The sequence below is a fragment of the Pristiophorus japonicus genome, chromosome 18, assembly GCF_044704955.1.
Source record: "Pristiophorus japonicus isolate sPriJap1 chromosome 18, sPriJap1.hap1, whole genome shotgun sequence".
In the NCBI taxonomy this organism is placed as follows: Eukaryota; Metazoa; Chordata; class Chondrichthyes; family Pristiophoridae; genus Pristiophorus; species Pristiophorus japonicus.
In genome coordinates this window covers 53,795,169-53,814,513 of record NC_091994.1, presented here as the reverse complement: position 1 = coordinate 53,814,513, position 19,345 = coordinate 53,795,169, and the positions used below count along the sequence as shown (strand labels likewise).

Genomic DNA, 19,345 nt, shown 5'->3' with positions numbered 1-19,345 from the left:
CACTAATCTTTGTGTCATCTGCAAATTTTGTTACATTACACTCTGTCCCCTCTTCCAGGTCATCTATGTATATTGTAAACAGTTGTGGTCCCAGCACCGATCCCTGTGGCACACCACTAACCACCGATTTCCAACCCGAAAAGGACCCATTTATCCCAACTCTCTGCTTTCTGTTAGCCAGCCAATTCTCGATCCATGCTAATACATTTCCTCTGACTCCGCGTACCTTTATCTTCTGCAGTAACCTTTTGTGTGGCACCTTATCGAATGCCTTTTGGAAATCGAAATACACCACATCCTCTATCCACCATGCTCGTTATATCCTCAAAGAATTCTCGTAAATTAGTTAAACATGATTTCCTCTTCATAAATCCATGCTGCGTCTGCTTGATTGCACTATTCCTATCTAGATGTCCCGCTATTTCTTCCTTAATGATAGCTTCAAGCATTTTCCCCACTACAGATGTTAAACTAACCGGCCTATAGTTACCTGCCTTTTGTCTGCCCCCTTTTTTAAACTGAGGCGTTACATTAGCTGCTTTCCAATCCGCTGGTACCTCTCCAGAGTCCAGAGAATTTTGGTAGATTATAACGAATGCATCTGCTATAACTTCCGCCATCTCTTTTAATACCCTGGGCTGCATTTCATCAGGACCAGGGGACTTGTCTACCTTGAGTTCCATTAGCCTGTCCAGCACTACCCCCCTAGTGATAGTGATTATCTCAAGGTCCTCCCTTCCCACATTCCCGTGACCAGCAATTTTTGGCATGGTTTTTGTGTCTTCCACTGTGAAGACCGAAGCAAAATAATTGTTTACGGTCTCAGCCATTTCCACATTTCCCATTATTAAATCCCCCTTCTCATCTTCTGAGGGACCAACATTTACTTTAGTCACTCTTTTCCGTTTTATATATCGGTAAAAGCTTTTACTATCTGTTTTTATGTTTTGCGCAAGTTTACTTTCGTAATCTATCTTTCCTTTATTGCTTTCTTAGTCATTCTTTGCTGTCGTTTAAAATTTTCCCAATCTTCTAGTTTCCCACTAACCTTGGCCACCTTATACACATTGGTTTTTAATTTGATACTCTCCTTTATTTCCTTGGTTATCCACGGCTGTTTATCCCTTCTCTTGCCGCCCTTCTTTTTCACTGGAATATATTTTTATTGAGCACTATGAAAGAGCTCCTTAAAAGTCCTCCACTGCTTTAGCCAACTCTGCCCTCATCCCACTGTAGTCCCCTTTGTTTAAGCATAGTACGCTCGTTTGAGACACTACTTCCTCACCCTCAATCTGTATTACAAATTCAACCATACTGTGACACTCATTCCGAGAGGATCTTTTACAAGGAGATTGTTTATTATTCCTGTCTCATTACACAGGACCAGATCTAAGACAGCTTGCTCCCTTGTAGGTTCTGTAACATACTGTTCTAAGAAACAATCCCGTATGCATTCTATGAATTCCTCCTCAAGGCTACCCCGTGCGATTTGATTTGACCAATCGATATGTAGGTTAAAATCCCCCATGATTACTGCCATGATTACTTTTTCACATGCCTCCTTTATTCCCTTGATTATTGTCCGCCCCACCGTGAAGTTATTATTTGGGGGCCTATAAACTACGCCCACCAGTGACTTTTTCCCCTTACTATCTCTACTCTCCACCCACAATGATTCAACATTTTGTTCATTAGAGCCAATATCGTCTCTCACAACTGCCCTGATATCATCCTTTATTAACAGAGCTACCCCACCTCCTTTCCCTTGTCTATCTTTCCGAATTGTCAGATACCCCTGTATATTTAATTCCCAGTCTTGGCCACCCTGCAACCACGTTTCTGTAATGGCCAACAAATCATACCCATTTGTAATGATTTGTGCCGTCAACTTATTTACTTTATTTTGAATGCTGCGTGCGTTTAGGTAGAGTGTTTTAATACTTGTTTTTAAACCATGATTTTTAGTTTTGACCCCTCCTGCAGCCCCTTTATATTCATACTTATTGTCCCTTCCTATCACCTTATGGTTTACACTTACCCCAGTGCTACTCTGCTCTGTTGCCTCCTGCCTTTTGCATTCTTTCTTGGGGTCCTGTTCCTCTGAGCTCTCACCCACTCTAACTAGCTCAGAGCCCTCTCCTGGGTTCCGAATACTCCTCGCATTGAGGCACTGAGCTTTCATGCTTGCCTTTTTATTACACTTTGACCCTTTAGAATTTTGCTGTACAGTGGCCCTTTTTGTTTTTTGCCTTAGGTTTCTCTGCCCTCCATTTTTACTCATCTCCTTTCTGTCTTTTGCTTCTGTCTCCATTTTGTTTCCCTCTGTCTCCCTGCATTGGTTCCCATCCCCCTGCCATATTAGTTTAACTCCTCCCCAACAGCACAAGCAAACACTCCCCCTAGGACATTGGTTCCGGTCCTGCCCAGGTGCAGACCGTCCAGTTTGTACTGGTCCCACCTCCCCCAGAACCGGTTCCAATGCCCCAGGAATTTGAATTCCTCCCATATGCACCACTGCTCAAGCCATGTATTTATCTGAGCTATCCTGCGATTCCTACTCTGACTAGCACGTGGAACTGGTAGCAATCCCGAGATTACTACTTTTGAGGTACTACGTTTTAATTTAGCTCCTAGCTCTTTAAATTCGTCTTGTAGGACCTCATCCCTTTTTTTACCTATATCGTTGGTACCAATGTGCACCACAACAACTGGCTTGTCATCCTCCCTTTTCAGAATGTCCTGCACCCGCTCCAAGACATCCTTGACCCTTGCACCAGGGAGGCAACATACCATCCTGGAGTCTCGGTTGCGGCCGCAGTAACGCCTATCTATTCCCCTTACAATTGAATCCCCTATCACTATCGCTCTCCCACTCTTTTTTCTGCCCTCCTGTGCAGCAGAGCCAGCCACGGTGCCATGAACCCTCCCCTGATGAGTCATTCCCCTCAACAGTACTCAAAGCGGTGTATCTGTTTTGCAGGGGGATGACCGCAGGGACCCCTGCACTATCTTCCTTGCACTGCTCTTCCTGCTGGTCTTCCATTCCCTATCTGACTGTGGACCCTTCACCTGCGGTAAGACCAACTCGCTACACGTGCCACTCACGTCATTCTCAGCATCGTGGATGCTCCAGAGTGAATCTATCTTCCCTCTATCATTTTTTTAGTCTTTCTTTGCTGGCTTTTAAAAGTTTCTCAATCCTCTGGCCTCCCACTAGTCTTGGCCACATTGTATGCCCTTGTTTTCAATTTGATACCATCCCTTATTTCCTTGGTTAGCCACGGATGGTTATCCCTTCTCTTACAGTCTTTCCTTCTCATCGGATATATTTTTGTTGCGAGTTATGAAATATCTCCTTAAATATCTGCCACTGCTCATCAACCGTTCCACACGTTAATCTATTTTCCCTATTTAAAAAGGAAGCAGACAAAAATCAGGAAACTATAGACCAGTTAGCCTAACATCAGTTGTTAGGAAAAAGCTGCAGTCCATTATTAAGAAAGCAGTAGCGGAACATTTGGAAAAGCATAATTCAATCAAGCAGAGGCAGCATGGTTTTATGAAAAGCAAGTCATGTTTGACAAATTTGCTGGAGTTCTTTGAGGATGTAACAAGCAGGGTGGATAAGGAGGAACCAGTGGATGTGGTGTATTTGGATTTCCAGAAGGCATTCGATAAGGTGCCACATAAAATAAAAGGAATCGATCTTTGACCAACCTGAACTATTTTGTTTTGTCTGAGTCAATTATAATCTATCCATAATAACTCCTTGGGCCCGAACTTGGGGTTTGTGGGGCTTGTGGTTCGCGGTATAATACGGAAGACCGACTGGATAGCATCCGTTCACGGCTGGGTTACACAGTAATCTCGCTGTGGATGCTGTGCATCGGGCATAGGAGAAGACCTATATGACCTTGGTCTCTCTCTGTGTGGGATTACCCGCTAATCAACGGGCTAGGCAGGAACTATTGGCAAAAGCTCCTGCTGTCCAAAGGGAAACAACTCGAACCGGGGAGTTTTAAAGCACAGGTCGACTCAAGGGAGAGTCAGGGCCCAAATATCCCCAGGAGGTCCTCCGTTTTTTTTGGAGCAACTTGATTTTCCTGTAGTCCCTTTTTAGTTGCAATTCTGGCCATTTAATTTGTGCCAGTGTAATTGAATTAGTTACGTTTTTTTTTTAGTTTTGTTTTTTTTTCAAAATGGGGCGTTACCAGCCACTTATGCCTGTTTTGGCTAAGCAAGTTTAGCCAGCTAAAAGTTAATCCAAACTAACTTAGACCAGCGTAAGTGGGCACTCTTGTACTTTCAGAAAAACCTTGCGGTGACGGAAGAAATCAGCGCAGGCGGCCAGAGATGGGGGGGAAGGGGACCTTGAAAAGCACTAAACACCTTCACAACAACATTAAAGAAGCATAAATACATTTAAAGCACCAAGCACTAAACAAAGCAGTACATTTGCACCAAGCACAAAAAGTAATAAGCAATTAATTTACAAATAAAAAATAGAAGGAACCCTGCACCTAAAGTACTAAGACCAAAGTAATAAGCAATCAATCAATCAGTAAATAACAAATAAAAATAGAAGTCCTACCTTAGGGACGCAATGGGCCGCCAATGAGGAAGCCCATTCGGCCAGGGCTAGGGACGGCGTGCTTTGGGCCCCTCCCACACAACTTGCAGGGTGCACTCACAGATTCGGCCTGGCAGGAACTACTGCACATGCGCGCAGACTCTAGCACGCATGTGCAGAGGTCCCGGCACTGTTTTGGCGCCGGGACCTAGCTTTGCCTCCAATCTACTGGGTTACGCTATGCCGCTACCGAGGAGAAGCTGGGGAGTGGCCAGAATCGGGAGGAAGATTTTCGGCGCGCTTGGAGGCGGACAAAAGCGGGGCACCTTGGGTGAGGGCGCCAGAAAAAGGGGTTGGGGAAATTTGAGCCCATAGAGACACGGGGCATACAAAACACCCTACAGGGGAGGATAAAGAAAAAGGGAAGCTTATGTCATATACTGATGGCTAAATACTGTAGAATCGTTGGAGGAATATAGAAAGTTCAGAGGTGAAATTAAAATGGATATTAGGAATGCTAAGAGGGAGAATGAAAAATTCTTGGCAAGTAAAATCAAGGAAAACCCAAAGATATATTAAGAGCAAGAGGCTAACTAAAGAAAGGGTAGGGCTTATTAGCGACCATGAGGGTAATCTGTGCGTGGAGGCGGAAGATGTGGGTATGCTTCGTAATGAATACTTTGCGTCCGTTTTCACAAAGGAAAGGGGAAATGTAGATACTGCTATTGAGGAGGAGTGGGAAATTCTGGTCAGAATAGACATTGTGAGAGGTGAGAGAGGAGGTATTGAGAGGTTTGGCAGCTTTGAAAGTGGATAAGTCCCCAGACCCGGATGAAATGCATCCCAGTCTGTTGAGCGAAGCAAGAGAGGAAATACCAAAGGATTTGACCATCATTTTCCAGTCCTCTTTGGATTCAGGCATGCTGCCGAATGACTGCTAATGTGGTACCCTTGTTTAAGAAGGGAGAAAGGGATTGGCCGAGTAATTACAGGCCTGCTGGCCTAACCTCATTCGTGGGAAAATTATTGAAAAAAATCTGCAGGACAGGATAAATCTACATTTAGAAAGGCAAGGATTAATCAGGGACAGTCAACACGGATTTGTTAACATAAAAACATAGAAAAATAGAAAATAGGTGCAGGAATAGGCCATTCGGCCCTTCGAGCCTGCATCACCATTCAATAAGATCATAGCTGATCATTGACCTCAGTATCCCGTTCCGGCTTTCTCTCCATACTCCTTGATCCCTTTAGCCGTAAGGGCCATATCCAACTCCCTCTTGAATATATCTAACGAACTGGCATCAACAATTCTCTGCGGAAGAGAATTCCACAGGTTAATAGCTCTCTGAGCGAAGAAGTTTCTCCTCATCTCGGTCATAAATGGCTTACCCCTTATCCTTAGGCTGTGACCCCTGGTTCTGGACTCCCCCAACATCGGGAATATTCTTCCTGCATCTAACCTGTCCAGTCCCGATAGAATTTTATATGTTTCTATGAGATCTCCTCTCATTCTTCTAAACTCCAGTGAAAACAGGCCCAGTCAATCCAGTCTCTCCTCATATGTCAGTCCTACCATCCCGGAAATCAGTCTGGTGAACCTTCGCTGCACACCCTCAATAACAAAAACGTCCTTCCTCAGATTTAGAGACCAAAACTGAACACAATATTCCAGGTGAGGCCTCACCAAGGCTCTGTACAACTGCAGTAAGACCTCCCTGCTCCTATACTCAAATCCCCTAACTAGGAAGGCCAACAACCATTTGCCTTCTTCACCGCCTGCTGCACCTGCATGCCAACCTTCAATGACTGATGTACCATGACACCCAGGTCTCGTTGCACTGCCCCTTTTCCTAATCTGCCACCATTCAGATAATATTCTGCCTTCATGTTTTTGTCACCAAAGTGGATCACCTCACATTTATCCTGCATCTGCCATGCATTTGCCCACTCACCTAATCTGTCCAAGTCACCCTGCATCCTCTTGGCATCCTCCTCTCACCTCACACCGCCACCCAGCTTAGTGTCATCTGCAAACTTGGAGATATTACTCTCAATTCCTTCATCTAAATCATTGATGTATATTGTAAATAGCTGCGGTCCCAGCACCGAGCTCTGCGGCACCCCGCTAGTCACTGCCTGCCATTCTAAAAATGGACTCGTTTATCCCGACTCTCTGCTTCCTGTCTGCCAAGCAGTTCTCTAGCCACGTCAATACATTACCCCCAATACCATGTGCTTTAATTTTGCACTCCAATCTCTTGTGTGGGACCTCGTCAAAAGACTTTTGAAAGTCCAAATACACCACATCCACTGGTTCTCCCTTGTCCACTCTACTAGTTACATCCTCAAAAAATTCTAGAAGATTTGTCAAGCAGGATTTCCCTTTTATAAATCCATACTGACTTGGACCGATCCTGTCACTGCTTTCCAAATGCGCTGTTATTTCATCCTTAATAATTGATTCCAACATTTTCGCCACTACTAATGTCAGGCTAACAGATCTATAATTCCCCATTTTCTCTCTCCCTCCTTTTTTAAAAAGTGGTGTTACATTAGCAACCCCCATTAGCGACTGATCCAGAGTCGATAGACTGTTGGAAAATGATCCCCAATGCATCCACTATTTCTAGGGCCACTTCCTTAAATACTCTGGGGTGCAGACTATCAGGCCCTGCGGATTTATCGGCCTTCAATCCCATCAATTTCCCTAACACAATTTCCTGACTAATAAGGATTTTTCTTCAGTTCCTCCTTCTCGCGAGACCCTTGGTCCACTAGTATTTCCGGAAGTTTATTTGTGTCTTCCTTCTTGAAGACAGAACCAAAGTATTTGTTCAATTGGTCTGCCATTTCTTTGTTCCCCATTATAAATTCACCTGATTCTGACTGCAAGGGACCTATGTTTTTTGTCTTCATTAATCTTTTTCTCTCCACATATCTATAGAAGCTTTTACAGTCAGTTTTTATGTTCCCAGCAAGCTTCCTCTCATACTCTATATTCCTCCTCCTAATTAAACCCTTTGTCCTCCTCTGCTGAATTCTAAATTTCTCCTGGTCCTCGGGTTTGCTGCTTTTTGTGGCCAATTTATATGCCACTTCCTTGGATTTAACAACTATCCTTAATTTCCCTTGTTAGCCACGGTTGAGCCACCTTCCCCGTTTTATTTTTATTCCAGACAGTGATGTACAATTGTTGAAGTTCATCCTTGTGATCTTTAAATATTTGCCATTGCCTATCCACCGTCAACCCTTTAAGTATCATATTATGGCCACTCTTCCCCAAGGGGCCTCGCACAACAAGATTGCTAATTAGTCCTTTCTCGTTACACATCACCCAGTCTAGAATGGCCAGCCCTCTAATTGGTTCCTCGACATATTGCTCTAGAAAACCATCCCTAATGCACTCCAGGAAATCCTCCTCCACCGTACTGCTACCAGTTTGTTTAGCCCAATCTATATGTAGATTAAAGTCGCCCATGATAACTGCTGTACCTTTATTGCACGCATCCCCAATTTCTTGTTTGATGCTGTCCCCAACCTCACTACTACTGTTTGGTGGTCTGTACACAACTCCCACTAGCGTTTTCTACCCTTTGGTATTCCGCAGCTCCACCCATACAGATTCCACATCATCCAAGCTAATGTCCTTCCTTACTATTGCGTTAATTTCCTCTTTATCCAGCAACGCTACCCCAACTCCTGTTTCTTTCTGTCTATCCTTCCTGAATGTTGAATACCCTGGATGTTGAGTTCCCAGCCTTGGTCACCCTGGAGCCATGTCTCCGTAATCCCAATTATATCATATTCGTTAATAGCTGGCTGCACAGTTAATTCGTCCACTTTATTATGAATACTCCTCGCAATGAGGCACAGAGCCTTCAGGCTTGTCTTTTTAACATACTTTGTCCCTTTAGACTTTTGCTGTAATGTGGCCCTTTTTGATTTTTGCTTTGGGTTTCTCTGCCCTCCACTTTTACTTTTCTTCTTTCTATCTTTTGCTTCTGCCCCCATTTTACTTCCCTCTGTCTCCCTGCATAGGTTCCCATCCCTCTGCCATATTAGTTTAACCCCTCCCCAACAGCAGTAGCAAACACCCCCCCTCGGATATTGGTTCCGGTCCTGCTCAGGTGCAGACCGTCCAGTTTGTACTGGTATTTAAGGGAAAATCGTGTTTGACAAACCTGATTGAATTTTTCGAGGAGGTAACCAGGAGGGTCGATGAGGGTAGTGCATACGATGTAGTGTATATGGACTTCAGCAAAGCTTTTGATAAGGTCCCACATGGCAGACTGGTCAAGAAGCTAAAAGCCCATGGGATCCAGGACAAAGTGACAAATTGAATCCAAAATTGGCTCAGAGGTTGGAAGTAGAGGTTGATGAATGTTTTTGTGAGTGGAAGGATGTTTCCAGTTGGGTTTCGCAGGGCTGAGTACTGGGTCCCTTGCTGTTTGTGGTTTACATCAATGATCTAGATTTGAATTTCGGGGGATATGATTAAAAAGTTTGCAGGTGACACTAAAATTGCCTGTGTGGTTGATAATGAAGAGGAAAGTCATGGACTGCAGGAGGATATCAATCTACTGGTCAGGTGGGAGAACAGTGGCAAATGGAATTTGATTTGGAGAAGTATGAGGTAATGTACTTGGAGAGTGCTAATAAGGGTATACACATTAAATGTTAGGCCACTTAGAAATATAGATGAACAAAGGGACCTTGGAATGCTTGTCCACAGATCCCTGAAAGTAGCAGGCCAAATGGATAAGGTGGTTAAGAAGACATACGGAATGCTTGCCTTTATTGGCCGAGGCATAGAATACCAGAGCAGGGAGGTTATGCTTAAATTGTATAATACACTGGTTAGGCCACAGGTGGAATACTGTGTGCAGTTCTGGTCGCTGCATTATAGGAAGGACGTGATTGCACTGGAGTGGGTGCAGAGCAGATTTACGAGGATGGAGAGTCTTAGCTATGAGGACAAATTGATAGGCTGGGTTTGTTTTCCTTGGAACAGAGGAGGCTGAGGGAGATCTCATTGAGATGTATAATATTTTGAGGGGCCTGGATACAATGGATAGCAAGGGCCTATTTCTCTTGGTGGAGGGTCAATTACAAGGGGGCATAGTTTTAAGGTTGTTGGTGGATGGTTTAGAGGGGATTTGAGGGGAAGCTTCTTCACACAAAGGGTTGTGAGGGTCTGGAACTCGATGCCTGGAAGAGTGGTGGATGCAGAAACCCTCACATTTAAAAGGCGCTTGGATGTGCACTTGAAGTGCCGTAACCTGCAGGGTTATGGACCTCGAGCTGGTTAAGTGGGATTAGAGTGGATAACCTCTTGTTGGCTGGCGCAGACACGATGGTAAGTCATGGAATCTAATACGGGCAGAGTGATCTCCTGGACTAGTTTTGATCGCCTGGATGGGTTGGAGAGGAATTTTTGCAGAATTTCTTCCCCAATTGGACTGGGTTTTTACCTGGTTTTTTTGCCTCTCCCAGGAGATCGCATGGCTCTGGGTGGGGTGGAGTGCAGAATGTTGCGATACATAGGGTATCGCAGTTGTGTGGGGCGGACTGGTTGGACTGGATGCTCTTTACCTGTCCGCCATTATTCATGGGTTTATATGTAACTTTCAGTGCTGCTGACCGAGGGCCTTGTGGTTCTTTGTTGGCCGAAGAGGTCACGATGGGCCGAAATGGCTGCCTTCTGTGCTGTAAATTTCTATGTTTCTAACCCCCTCCCCCTCCATTTCCCCATAATCCCCTCTCGCCCTTCATTTCCCCATATCCGTCCTCTCCCTCCATTTGCCCTCCCCCTCCATTTCCCCATCTCCCCCTCTCCTTCATTTCCCCCCTCCTCCTCCATTTCCTCATTTCCCCCTTCCCCTCCATTTCCCCTATCCTCCCTTCCCCTCCATTGCCCCATTCCCCCTTCTCCTCCATTTCCCCATATTCCCTCCCCTCCATTGCCCTATTTCCCCCATCCCCTCCATTTTGACATAACCCCCTGACCCTCCACTTCCCCACATCCCCCTCCCCCACACGAACCGGAAACGCGCATGCGCAGAACGCGTCCACGGCGGGTTGTAGCACCGGCTGACGTCACCATTTCCACACGCGGGTGTCGTCACCACGCCAGTCGCCGCGATGCGAGTGACGTAATGACGCCGACCGTTATCGAACTGCTCTGGGCGCCAAATCCAAACGGCCGTCTGTGGGAGGCGCGGCCCGGAGCTGGGAACCGGGGGACAGGGGACAGGGGACGCGTGAGTGTGTGAGTGTGTGAGAGCGGGGAGCCCGGGAGAGGGGTGGGAAGTGGCGGTGTGTGTGTGTGTGTGGGGGCCTGCGGCGGGGGAACTTGCTCTGTGCACATTAGAGATTCCATCCAGAACATTGGGGCAATTGGAGTATTTCACACACACGGCGAGGGTTGGTGGAAAACAGTACTATAGAAATCTCTGCATGAAATGCCTGTCTTTGTTAATGTTTATAATGAATCAGTTGCAGGAACATCTTTTGTTTTTGTTTTTCCAGTTAAGCTGAGCAAAATGAAGAAGACCAGGTCCAGAGGGAGCGAGGCCAGCTGCTCTGGGCTGGTTACACCTCAAAGGTATGGACAACAACTTGTGTTTCGATAGGGCCTCTTGCCCATAGACAGGTCTTCTGGAGCATTTTACAGATGGTAGACACCAATCTGCCAAGAGAAAGGGAACAGAAGGATGGCGTGTTCAAAGAAGAGGCTTGGCAGGAGTGTGCTGACATTGTGGAGAAGCTGAGGGTTCGTTCCAGTGCATAGGGGCAAAATGGCAGAGAGCATCGATGAAAATTTAGCCACTGTTGGTAGAAGAATGAAGAGCAATGTACAAAGCACATTGTCTTCTGGTTAAGCAACGCCTCAATTTTAAAATTCTCATCCTTGTTTACAAATCCCTCCATGGCCTCGCCCCTCCCTAACTGTAATTTCTTTCAGCCTCACAACCCCACGAGATGTCTGTGCTCTTCAGATTCTGCCCTCTTCAGCATCCCTGATTATAACTGCTCAACCATCAGTGGCCGTGCCTTCAGCTGCTTGGGCCATAACTTGGAAATCCCTCCCTAAACCCCTCTGCCTCTCTACCTTTTTTCCTCCTTTTAAGATACTCCTTAAAACCTACCTCTTTGGCTAAGCTTTTGGTCATCTGCCATAATTTCTTGTCAAATTTATTTAGTCTTATAACACTGCTGTGAATCTTAAATTGGCCTAATGTTAATCTCCAGTTTCAAAGACGAGATGTAAGAACTCCCACCGTTGCGTAAGATCCTAAGCGATTTAGAGCAGAGCCCGAGGAGCTAGTTGATTCCCTATCTGTTCAGCTGCAGAATGGTATTGTGAAGGGGAATGATGGGCTGGAAATTAGGTTGATGGTTTTTTTGAGGCGTTAATGTCGAGCGGTGGATAAATTTAGCGCCGGGAAATGGTTTGCATTGGCAGCCAAAAGATTCAGCAGCTGCGCACTGACAGTGGAGTGGAGCGCTTTGGGAAGCGTTCCACACTTATCTTGGGGCGCTCGGCCAGGTGAACAACTGAATATGCGGGGCCCAGGTACAACAGAGGAGTGGGAAGGTCGGGGCGGATGAGTGGCGAGAGATCATGGCGGAGGTTGCGGTGGATGATTGAGGCGGAGAAGCAGCGAGAGATCGAGACAGAAATGTGGCGGAGGAGCGATGACGGATCGTGGCGAAGGTGCGGCAAATATTTGGTACGGTGAGTGATTGTGGCAGAGGAGTGGTGAGAGATTGTGGCGGAGGTGCGGCGAATGTTTGTGGTGAAGGAGCGACGAGAGATCATGGCAGAGGTCCTGCCAATGAGGGTATGGGGCCCAGAAGAGGTGAGAGCCCAGGAGCAGCACGGGCCAGCCACACTGCGATATGTGTACGCAGTAGGTCCGTGCAGCAGAGCAGGTCTCCAGTCGTCCTGATTAACCCTTGCCACTGGATAAAGGACGAGCTCTGTCAAGCCCGTGTGGTGGCTGATGTGTAACGGTCACCACACGTTAAAAAAATCCACGCACAGACGACATCCACTCGTGGAGTTCAGGACTGGAATATCGGGTTTTTCATTGAAATATCTGCAAATTCATCCCTTTTGGTATGGAAGCAAGTCATCCTCGTTCGAGAGACCACCTATGATGATGATGATGCACCGTGGGATGTTTTACTATGTTACAGGTGCTACATAAATAAAAGGTTGTTGTTGTCTTTCAACATCATGCAGATATCATTTGAGAAAAGGTCATGTTGGGATTTGAAGTTGAAAACCAGTTTCTTTGGTGTGGAGTAGATAAAGTCAATTGATGCACGGATAATCAGGTGTAGAGTCCTGGTGATCATGGGGGGGCCTATTCTGGACGAGTTTTGGTCATGGGAGATGGAAGTCACGGGCAAGCAAGAAGAAATCAAGACTCGAGGTATTAAAGGCTTGGTTTAGAGCTTTGTAGCCGAGGGACATGGTGAAAAAAAGTCTTGATAATGGGTCTTGATGTGAGTGAGGAAGCGTACCTTGGGATTAAGCAGTATGTCTGGATTCCCACCTATGTCTTTAGACTTGGGAGGATGATAGAGTCAAGGTGAAAAGGTAGATTTTTTTGTGGGAGCTGGAGGATGAGTTCAGTTTTGGTAATTTAACTGGAGCAAGTTTTGGCACCTCCTAGGTCTTGATGTTGTGTCGGTAATTGAAGAACGTGGGAAAGGCTGTCTAGTTGATTCAGGAGATGGAGAGGTAAGGCTAGTCACCAAGGAATACTGTGGTGAAGAGGTTGGGGATGAAGATTTATCTCTGGGGTACTCCAGTGGAAAAGGCAAATGAGGTGATCAAGTGGAGATGGAAAAAGAGTTGCATTCACAGCATGCCATATCACACCCTCCAAATGTCTCAACGTGCTTCACAGCAAGTTAATTTGTGTAGGCAAACCCAGCAGCCCATTTACACAGCGTAATGTGCCACAAATAGTAAATGAGATGCATTATCAGTTAATCCGTTCTGGTGATGTTGACTGAGTGAGGAATATTGGCCAGGACCCAGGAGAACTCCAGGCTGTTCTTCAAATCCTGCCATCCATGGAATCTTTATCTTCTACCCCATCAACTAAAGGGGGCCTTGGTTTGTTGTCTCATCAGAAAAACAGCATGAATAATGCAGCTTCTCTCATTACTACATTTTTTTCTCTTGAAAGGGGGTGACCTAATAGAGGTCTTTATAAAATTGAGGTTTTGATAGTGTAGACAGGGTTTCCACTTGTATGCTGGAATACTCTCCACTTGCCTGGATGAGTGCATCTCCAGTAACATTTGAGAAGCTCAGCACCTTTTTAGGATGAAGCAGTCTACTTGATTTGCATCCCATTCACCTTAAACATTCTCTCCTTCCACCACCGGCGCACTGTGTCTGCAATGTGTACCATCTACAAGATGCACCGCTGCAACTCGCTCCCAAACCTGTGACCACAACCACAAGAGTAGCAGGCACATGGGAACACATCACCTCCAAGTCACACACCATCCTACATAAGGCCATTTGGCTCCTCGAGCCTGCTGCGCCATTCAATATCATGGCTGATTTGATCTTGGAAAATGACCCATTTATCCCGACTCTGTTTTCTGTTAGTTAGCCTATCCTCTATTCATGCTAATATATTACCCCCAACCCCTTGAGCTTTTATCTTGCGCAGTAACCTCTTCTGTGGCACCTTATCGAATGCCTTCTGGAAATCCAAATATGCCGCATCCACCGGTTCCTCCTTATCCACTTTGCTCGTTACATCCTCAAAGAACTCCCAACAAATTTGTCAAACATGATTTCCCTTTCATAAAACCATGCTGACTCTGCTTGATTGAATCACGCTTTTCCAAATGTCCCGTTACTGCTTCCTTAATAATGGACTCCAGCATTTTCCCAACGACAGATGTTAGGCTAACTGGTCTATAGTTTCTTGCTTTTTGTCTGCATCCTTTTTTTAAATAGGGGTGTTACATTTGCGGTTTTCCAATCCCCTGGGACCGCCCCAGAATCCAGGGAATTTTGGTTGATTATAACCAATGCATCCCCTATTTCTGCAGCCACTTCTCTTGACTTGGAAATTGCCCTTCCTTTATCGTCGCTGGGTCAAAATCCTGAAACTCCCTACCTAACAGGAACACCATCACAGGGACTGCACCAGTTCAAGGTGGTTCACCACCACCTTCTCAAGGGCAATTAGAGATGGGCAATAAATTCTGGCTTTGGCAGCGGCCCCATATCCCACGAACGAATTTGAAAAAAAAACTTGTGGGGAAGAGTAAAATCTGAGGCCATCAATTTAGGATCGTCACCAAGAGATCAAATAGGGAATTCAGAAGAAATTTCTTCACCCAGAGAGTGCTGAAAATGTGGAACTCACTACCACATGGAATGGTTGAGGTGAATAGTAAATATGCATTTAAAGGGAGGCCAGATAAGCATATGAGGGAGAAGGGAATAGTGGGTTATGCTGATAGTTAGATGAGAGGAGGCTCAAGTGAAGCATACATGCCGGCATGGACTGTTTGTGCTGCATATTCTATGTAATTGAAACAGGCTAATGTGATGCCTGTTTTCTGAGACAAGGGCAACTGAAAATCCATCAGTCATGTTTCCATTCAGAGAAGAGCTAATTCCTATTGTCGAAGGTCTGAGTTACTGGTTTTTCAGCCTGGAATGGAGACATAGGTAATCTTGAGGTGCATAAGACAGTTTAGGGAAAGGAAAATGGTATATCTGGAATGTTACTTTTATCTTTACATTAAAATTACAAGAGGACAAGAGTAGGATTCAAACTAGTAGAAAGTAAATTTCAGACTGATTGCTCGGAGTTCCTCTTGGAATAGGAAGTAGTGGAGGGTTAGACCTGGAATCTTTGAAATGGTGGGGACTTTAGGATCTTCCTGGAGGGATGAAGTAAGCTGGGCCAAATGGCAGACCTCACCTGTGGTGTTGAACAAGAGAGAGAGTAAGGTGGTGTCGAGGGGAGTAGAGTTGGGGTGAAGTGCGATCAGGAAGAGATACGCAATTACTAAAGCCGTGGAAGATCCTATTATTATCTTGAAAATGTCAAAGTATCGTTTACTTTGGGAAAAGAGGAGACTAACATCCTTAACCTTTGCTCTAATGACTTTGATTCCAAAGGTGGTCTGTCATTGTTCAGCTCTCTACACTTGAGGGCCATGATGTCTTTCCTGCGATTTGGCGACCAGAGCTGCGCACATTGCAGATGTGGTCTAGCTAGTGTTTCATTCTGCAACAATCCAACCTCATTTGACTTGTATTGAATCTGTTAATATAAGTTTGGTTATTTGCCCTCTGTTAATCGACCGTTCAGCCATTGGAAACAATTTCTCTTTATTGTGTTCAAGTCCCACTCCAGAGACTTGAGAACAATAATTAGGCTGGCACTCCAGAGCAGTACGGCACTGTCAGAGATGCCATCTTGGATAAGACATTAAACCGAGGCCCTGGCTGCTGCTCTCGGGTGATTGTAAATGATCTCAAGGCACTGTTTCAAAGAGCAGGGGAGTTATCACTGGTGTTCTGACCAACATTTACCCTTCAATTAACATCACAAAAAAGGTAATCTGGTCATTATTAAATTACTGTTTGTGGGAGCTTGCTGTGCGCTAATTGGCTGCCCAGTTTCCAACTTTACAATAGTGACTACAATTCAAAAATACTTCATTGGCTGTAAAGTCCTTTGGGGATATCCTGAAATCGTGAGGCAGTATAGAAATGCAAGTTGTCTGTCTCTTTTTTACTCTCTCTAAATCCTTCAAGATTTTAAACACTTCTATCAAATCTCTTGGCCTTCTGCTCAAAGGAAAACAGCCCCAGTTTCTCCAGTCTGTCCATGTAACATTAATCCTTTATCCCAGGAACCATTTTAGTGAATCTCTTCTGTACCCTCCCAAGTCTTCACGTCTTAAAGTGCACCCAGAATTGGACACACTACTCTAGCTGAGGCCAATGGAATGTTTTATAGGTTTAGCATAACTTCCTGCCTTTTGTACGTGAAGCCTCCAATTTATGAAGCCACAGAATCCATATGCTTTACTCACTCAAAGATTTGTGCACAAACAAACTTAGATCCCTCACTCCTGAACCCCCTTTAAATTGTACCATTTAGCATGTATTTTCTCTCCTCATTCTTTCTACCAAAATGTATCGCCTCACACGTTTCTGCATTGAATTTCATCGAACATGCAAATTTGGAAATTGTGCCCTGTCATTACAAAAACAGCAGTGGTGCTACTATTGAACCAACTGTATACCTCATTCCACTCAGAAGAACAGCCATTCGCCACAAGTGTTTTTGATCCCTGAGTTTAGTATCCAAGCTGCTGCTGCACAGTGTTTGACTTACAATACCTATTTTTGTATCTACAAACTTTCAGATTTTGTATAGGCTACACCTGTCCAGATTTATCTACTTTATTTTAGCAGAGGTCCCAAGGCTGAAAAATGGCACATCTGCTTGGTTGGGAATCGCAGGACGAGAGGCAGTATGGAGCTTGATTGCCAATTGGCTTAAAGGCAGTTCCTTGTTAATTGCTGTAAGCAAATTTTCTATCCAGCTTCATACTTAACCTTGCAGAATTCCTTACCATAGCCATTCATCACCCGTGTGGAACCTTGTCGAGTGGTTTCAAAAGTACCCCCCCTAGACCACGCAAAATCACGTCAAACTGAGTGTGTCTTTGTCTTGTGCATGTATAAATAGACCAGGTTATTGAAATCATCAATCCGATCTACATGCTGGTAAATACAGATCTGAAAAGGTCCGCCCTATATTATCATTTAAAATTGGTTTGTTTTTAGTTTCAGGGCCAGTATAATGGGATCATGTATGACAGTCGGTTGTATAGGATTTGTATTTTGATAAACTCTTATCTTTTTCTCAGTGTGTCAAGGGTCTTGAGGTCTGGGGCCTTGAGGCCTGGGTCAGGAACCTCGGAATGCAGAACCAGCTTCTTTGGAAGAAGGTAATGTTTGCATTTAACTTCACCTTGGATTTGTTTTTACACGATTGTGTTGTCCTATTTGATTTCTTTCCCTTTTCACCACCTCCTCAAATAAATTGCAGCTATTCTTCATAATATGTCCTTGCTATACATCCTTACTGTACAGTATAAATGCACACGAGGCCCATACTTGAGAGAAGGTCACTCTGTGATCAGTTACCTTTATTACCAAGACCTCAAGAGGCAGACGGTGGGTGGAGCTTCCCCTTTTATACCGGAAAGTCCAGGTTAGGAATGTCTCCCACAAGTTTGCCCCCTGTGGTCAGTGTTCTCAACTTAGGTCAGCTTATACATGGGTTACAATGATAGTTGAATATATGACCCCCCACAAAGTCTTATTGGGATCACGGGTTAAGTCTCTCTGGTGGTTTACGCTCCCTTGTAGAGCGCCTGAGTTGGGGCTCTGGTTGTTGGGCGCTGGCCTGAGTGTCTGCTGTTTGCGGTGCCTCAGGCCTGTCCGGACTGCCCACAGTGACTGGGCTCTCCTCCACTTGGTTCGGTCACCTATGGTGGAGTTAACTCTACGTCGTGTTCTTCCTCTGCTTCTTCTATGGGGTTGCTGAACCTCCTTTTAGTTTGATCCACGTGTCTGCGGCAGATTTGTCCATTGGTAAGTTTAACTACCAAAACCCGATTTCCCCCCTTTGGCAATCACAGTGTCTGCAAGCCATTTGGGCCCTGCAGTGTAATTAAGGACAAAAACAGGGTCATTGACATCAATACATCACGCCCTCGCATTCCTGTCATGGTGGTCACATTGTGACTGACGCCTGCTCTCAACAATTTCTTTCATAGGGTGTATAAGGGATAACCTGGTTTTGAGCGTCCTTTTCATTAGCAGCTCTGCGGGTGGAACCCCTGTGAGCGAGTGTGGTCGGGATCTAGTGGCCAACAGGAGGCGTGATAAGCAGCTTTGTAGGGAACCCCCTTGGATTCTGAGCATCCCCTGTTTGATTATCTGCACTGCTCGTTCTGCCTGGCCGTTTGAGGCCGGCTTGAACGGTGCCGTTCTGACATGGTTGATTCCATTGCCTGCCATGAAGTCCTGGAATTCAGTGCTTGTGAAGGACGGGCCATTGTCGCTGACCAAGATGTCCGATAGATCATGGGTGGCGAACATTGCCCGTAGACTTTCTACCGTGGCAGAGGATGTGCTTGAATTTAAAATGGCACACTCAATCCATTTGGAGTAGGCGTCTACTACAGCCAAAAATATTTTTCCCATGAAAGGACCTGTGTAGTCCACATGGATGCGTGACCATGGCTTGGCGGGCCAGGGGCTAAGGGGGGTGGAGGGGGGGGGTGGTCTTCCTGCGAAAACAAAGTTCCAGGTCTGCATCTATCCCTGGCCACCAAATGTGTGACCTGGCAATTGCCTTCATCATGACAATGCCCGGGTGCTCATTGTGAAGTTCTCTGATAAACACCTCTCTGCCCCTCTGGGGCATGACTACTCGGTTTCCACAAAGTAGGCAATCGGCCTGAATCGAGAGTTCATCCTTGCGCCTATGAAATGGTTTAAACTCCTCAGGGCACGCCCCGTATGTGGCTGCCCAGTCCCTATTCAGAACACATTTCTTAACTAGAGACAGTAGCGGCTCTTTATTTGTCCAAACTTTAATCAGATGGGCTGTCACAGGTGAGCCTTCGCTTTAGAAAGCTTCAACAGCCATGACCATCTCAGCATCATGCTCAGCTGCCCCCTCAGTGGTG

At 45.5% G+C, this 19,345-nt stretch overlaps 1 protein-coding gene across 5 annotated transcripts in view; it reads left to right on the top strand.

The window, feature by feature from the left end:
* ndc80 (NDC80 kinetochore complex component) overlaps nucleotides 1-19,345 on the top strand; it is a 196,780-nt gene that overhangs the window by 94,198 nt on the left and 83,237 nt on the right. For 2 of the 5 annotated variants that reach the window (XM_070860036.1, XM_070860039.1), the window contains exons 1-3: nucleotides 10,924-10,996; nucleotides 11,102-11,177; nucleotides 17,513-17,593. In XM_070860036.1, coding sequence (XP_070716137.1) covers nucleotides 11,116-11,177; nucleotides 17,513-17,593 — 143 coding nt within the window. In that variant the 5' untranslated portion in view covers nucleotides 10,924-10,996; nucleotides 11,102-11,115. Of the gene's footprint in view, nucleotides 1-10,730; nucleotides 10,842-10,923; nucleotides 10,997-11,101; nucleotides 11,178-17,512; nucleotides 17,594-19,345 lie in introns of those variants that run through there. The other 3 variants (XM_070860040.1, XM_070860037.1, XM_070860038.1) reach the window with 3 other exon arrangements.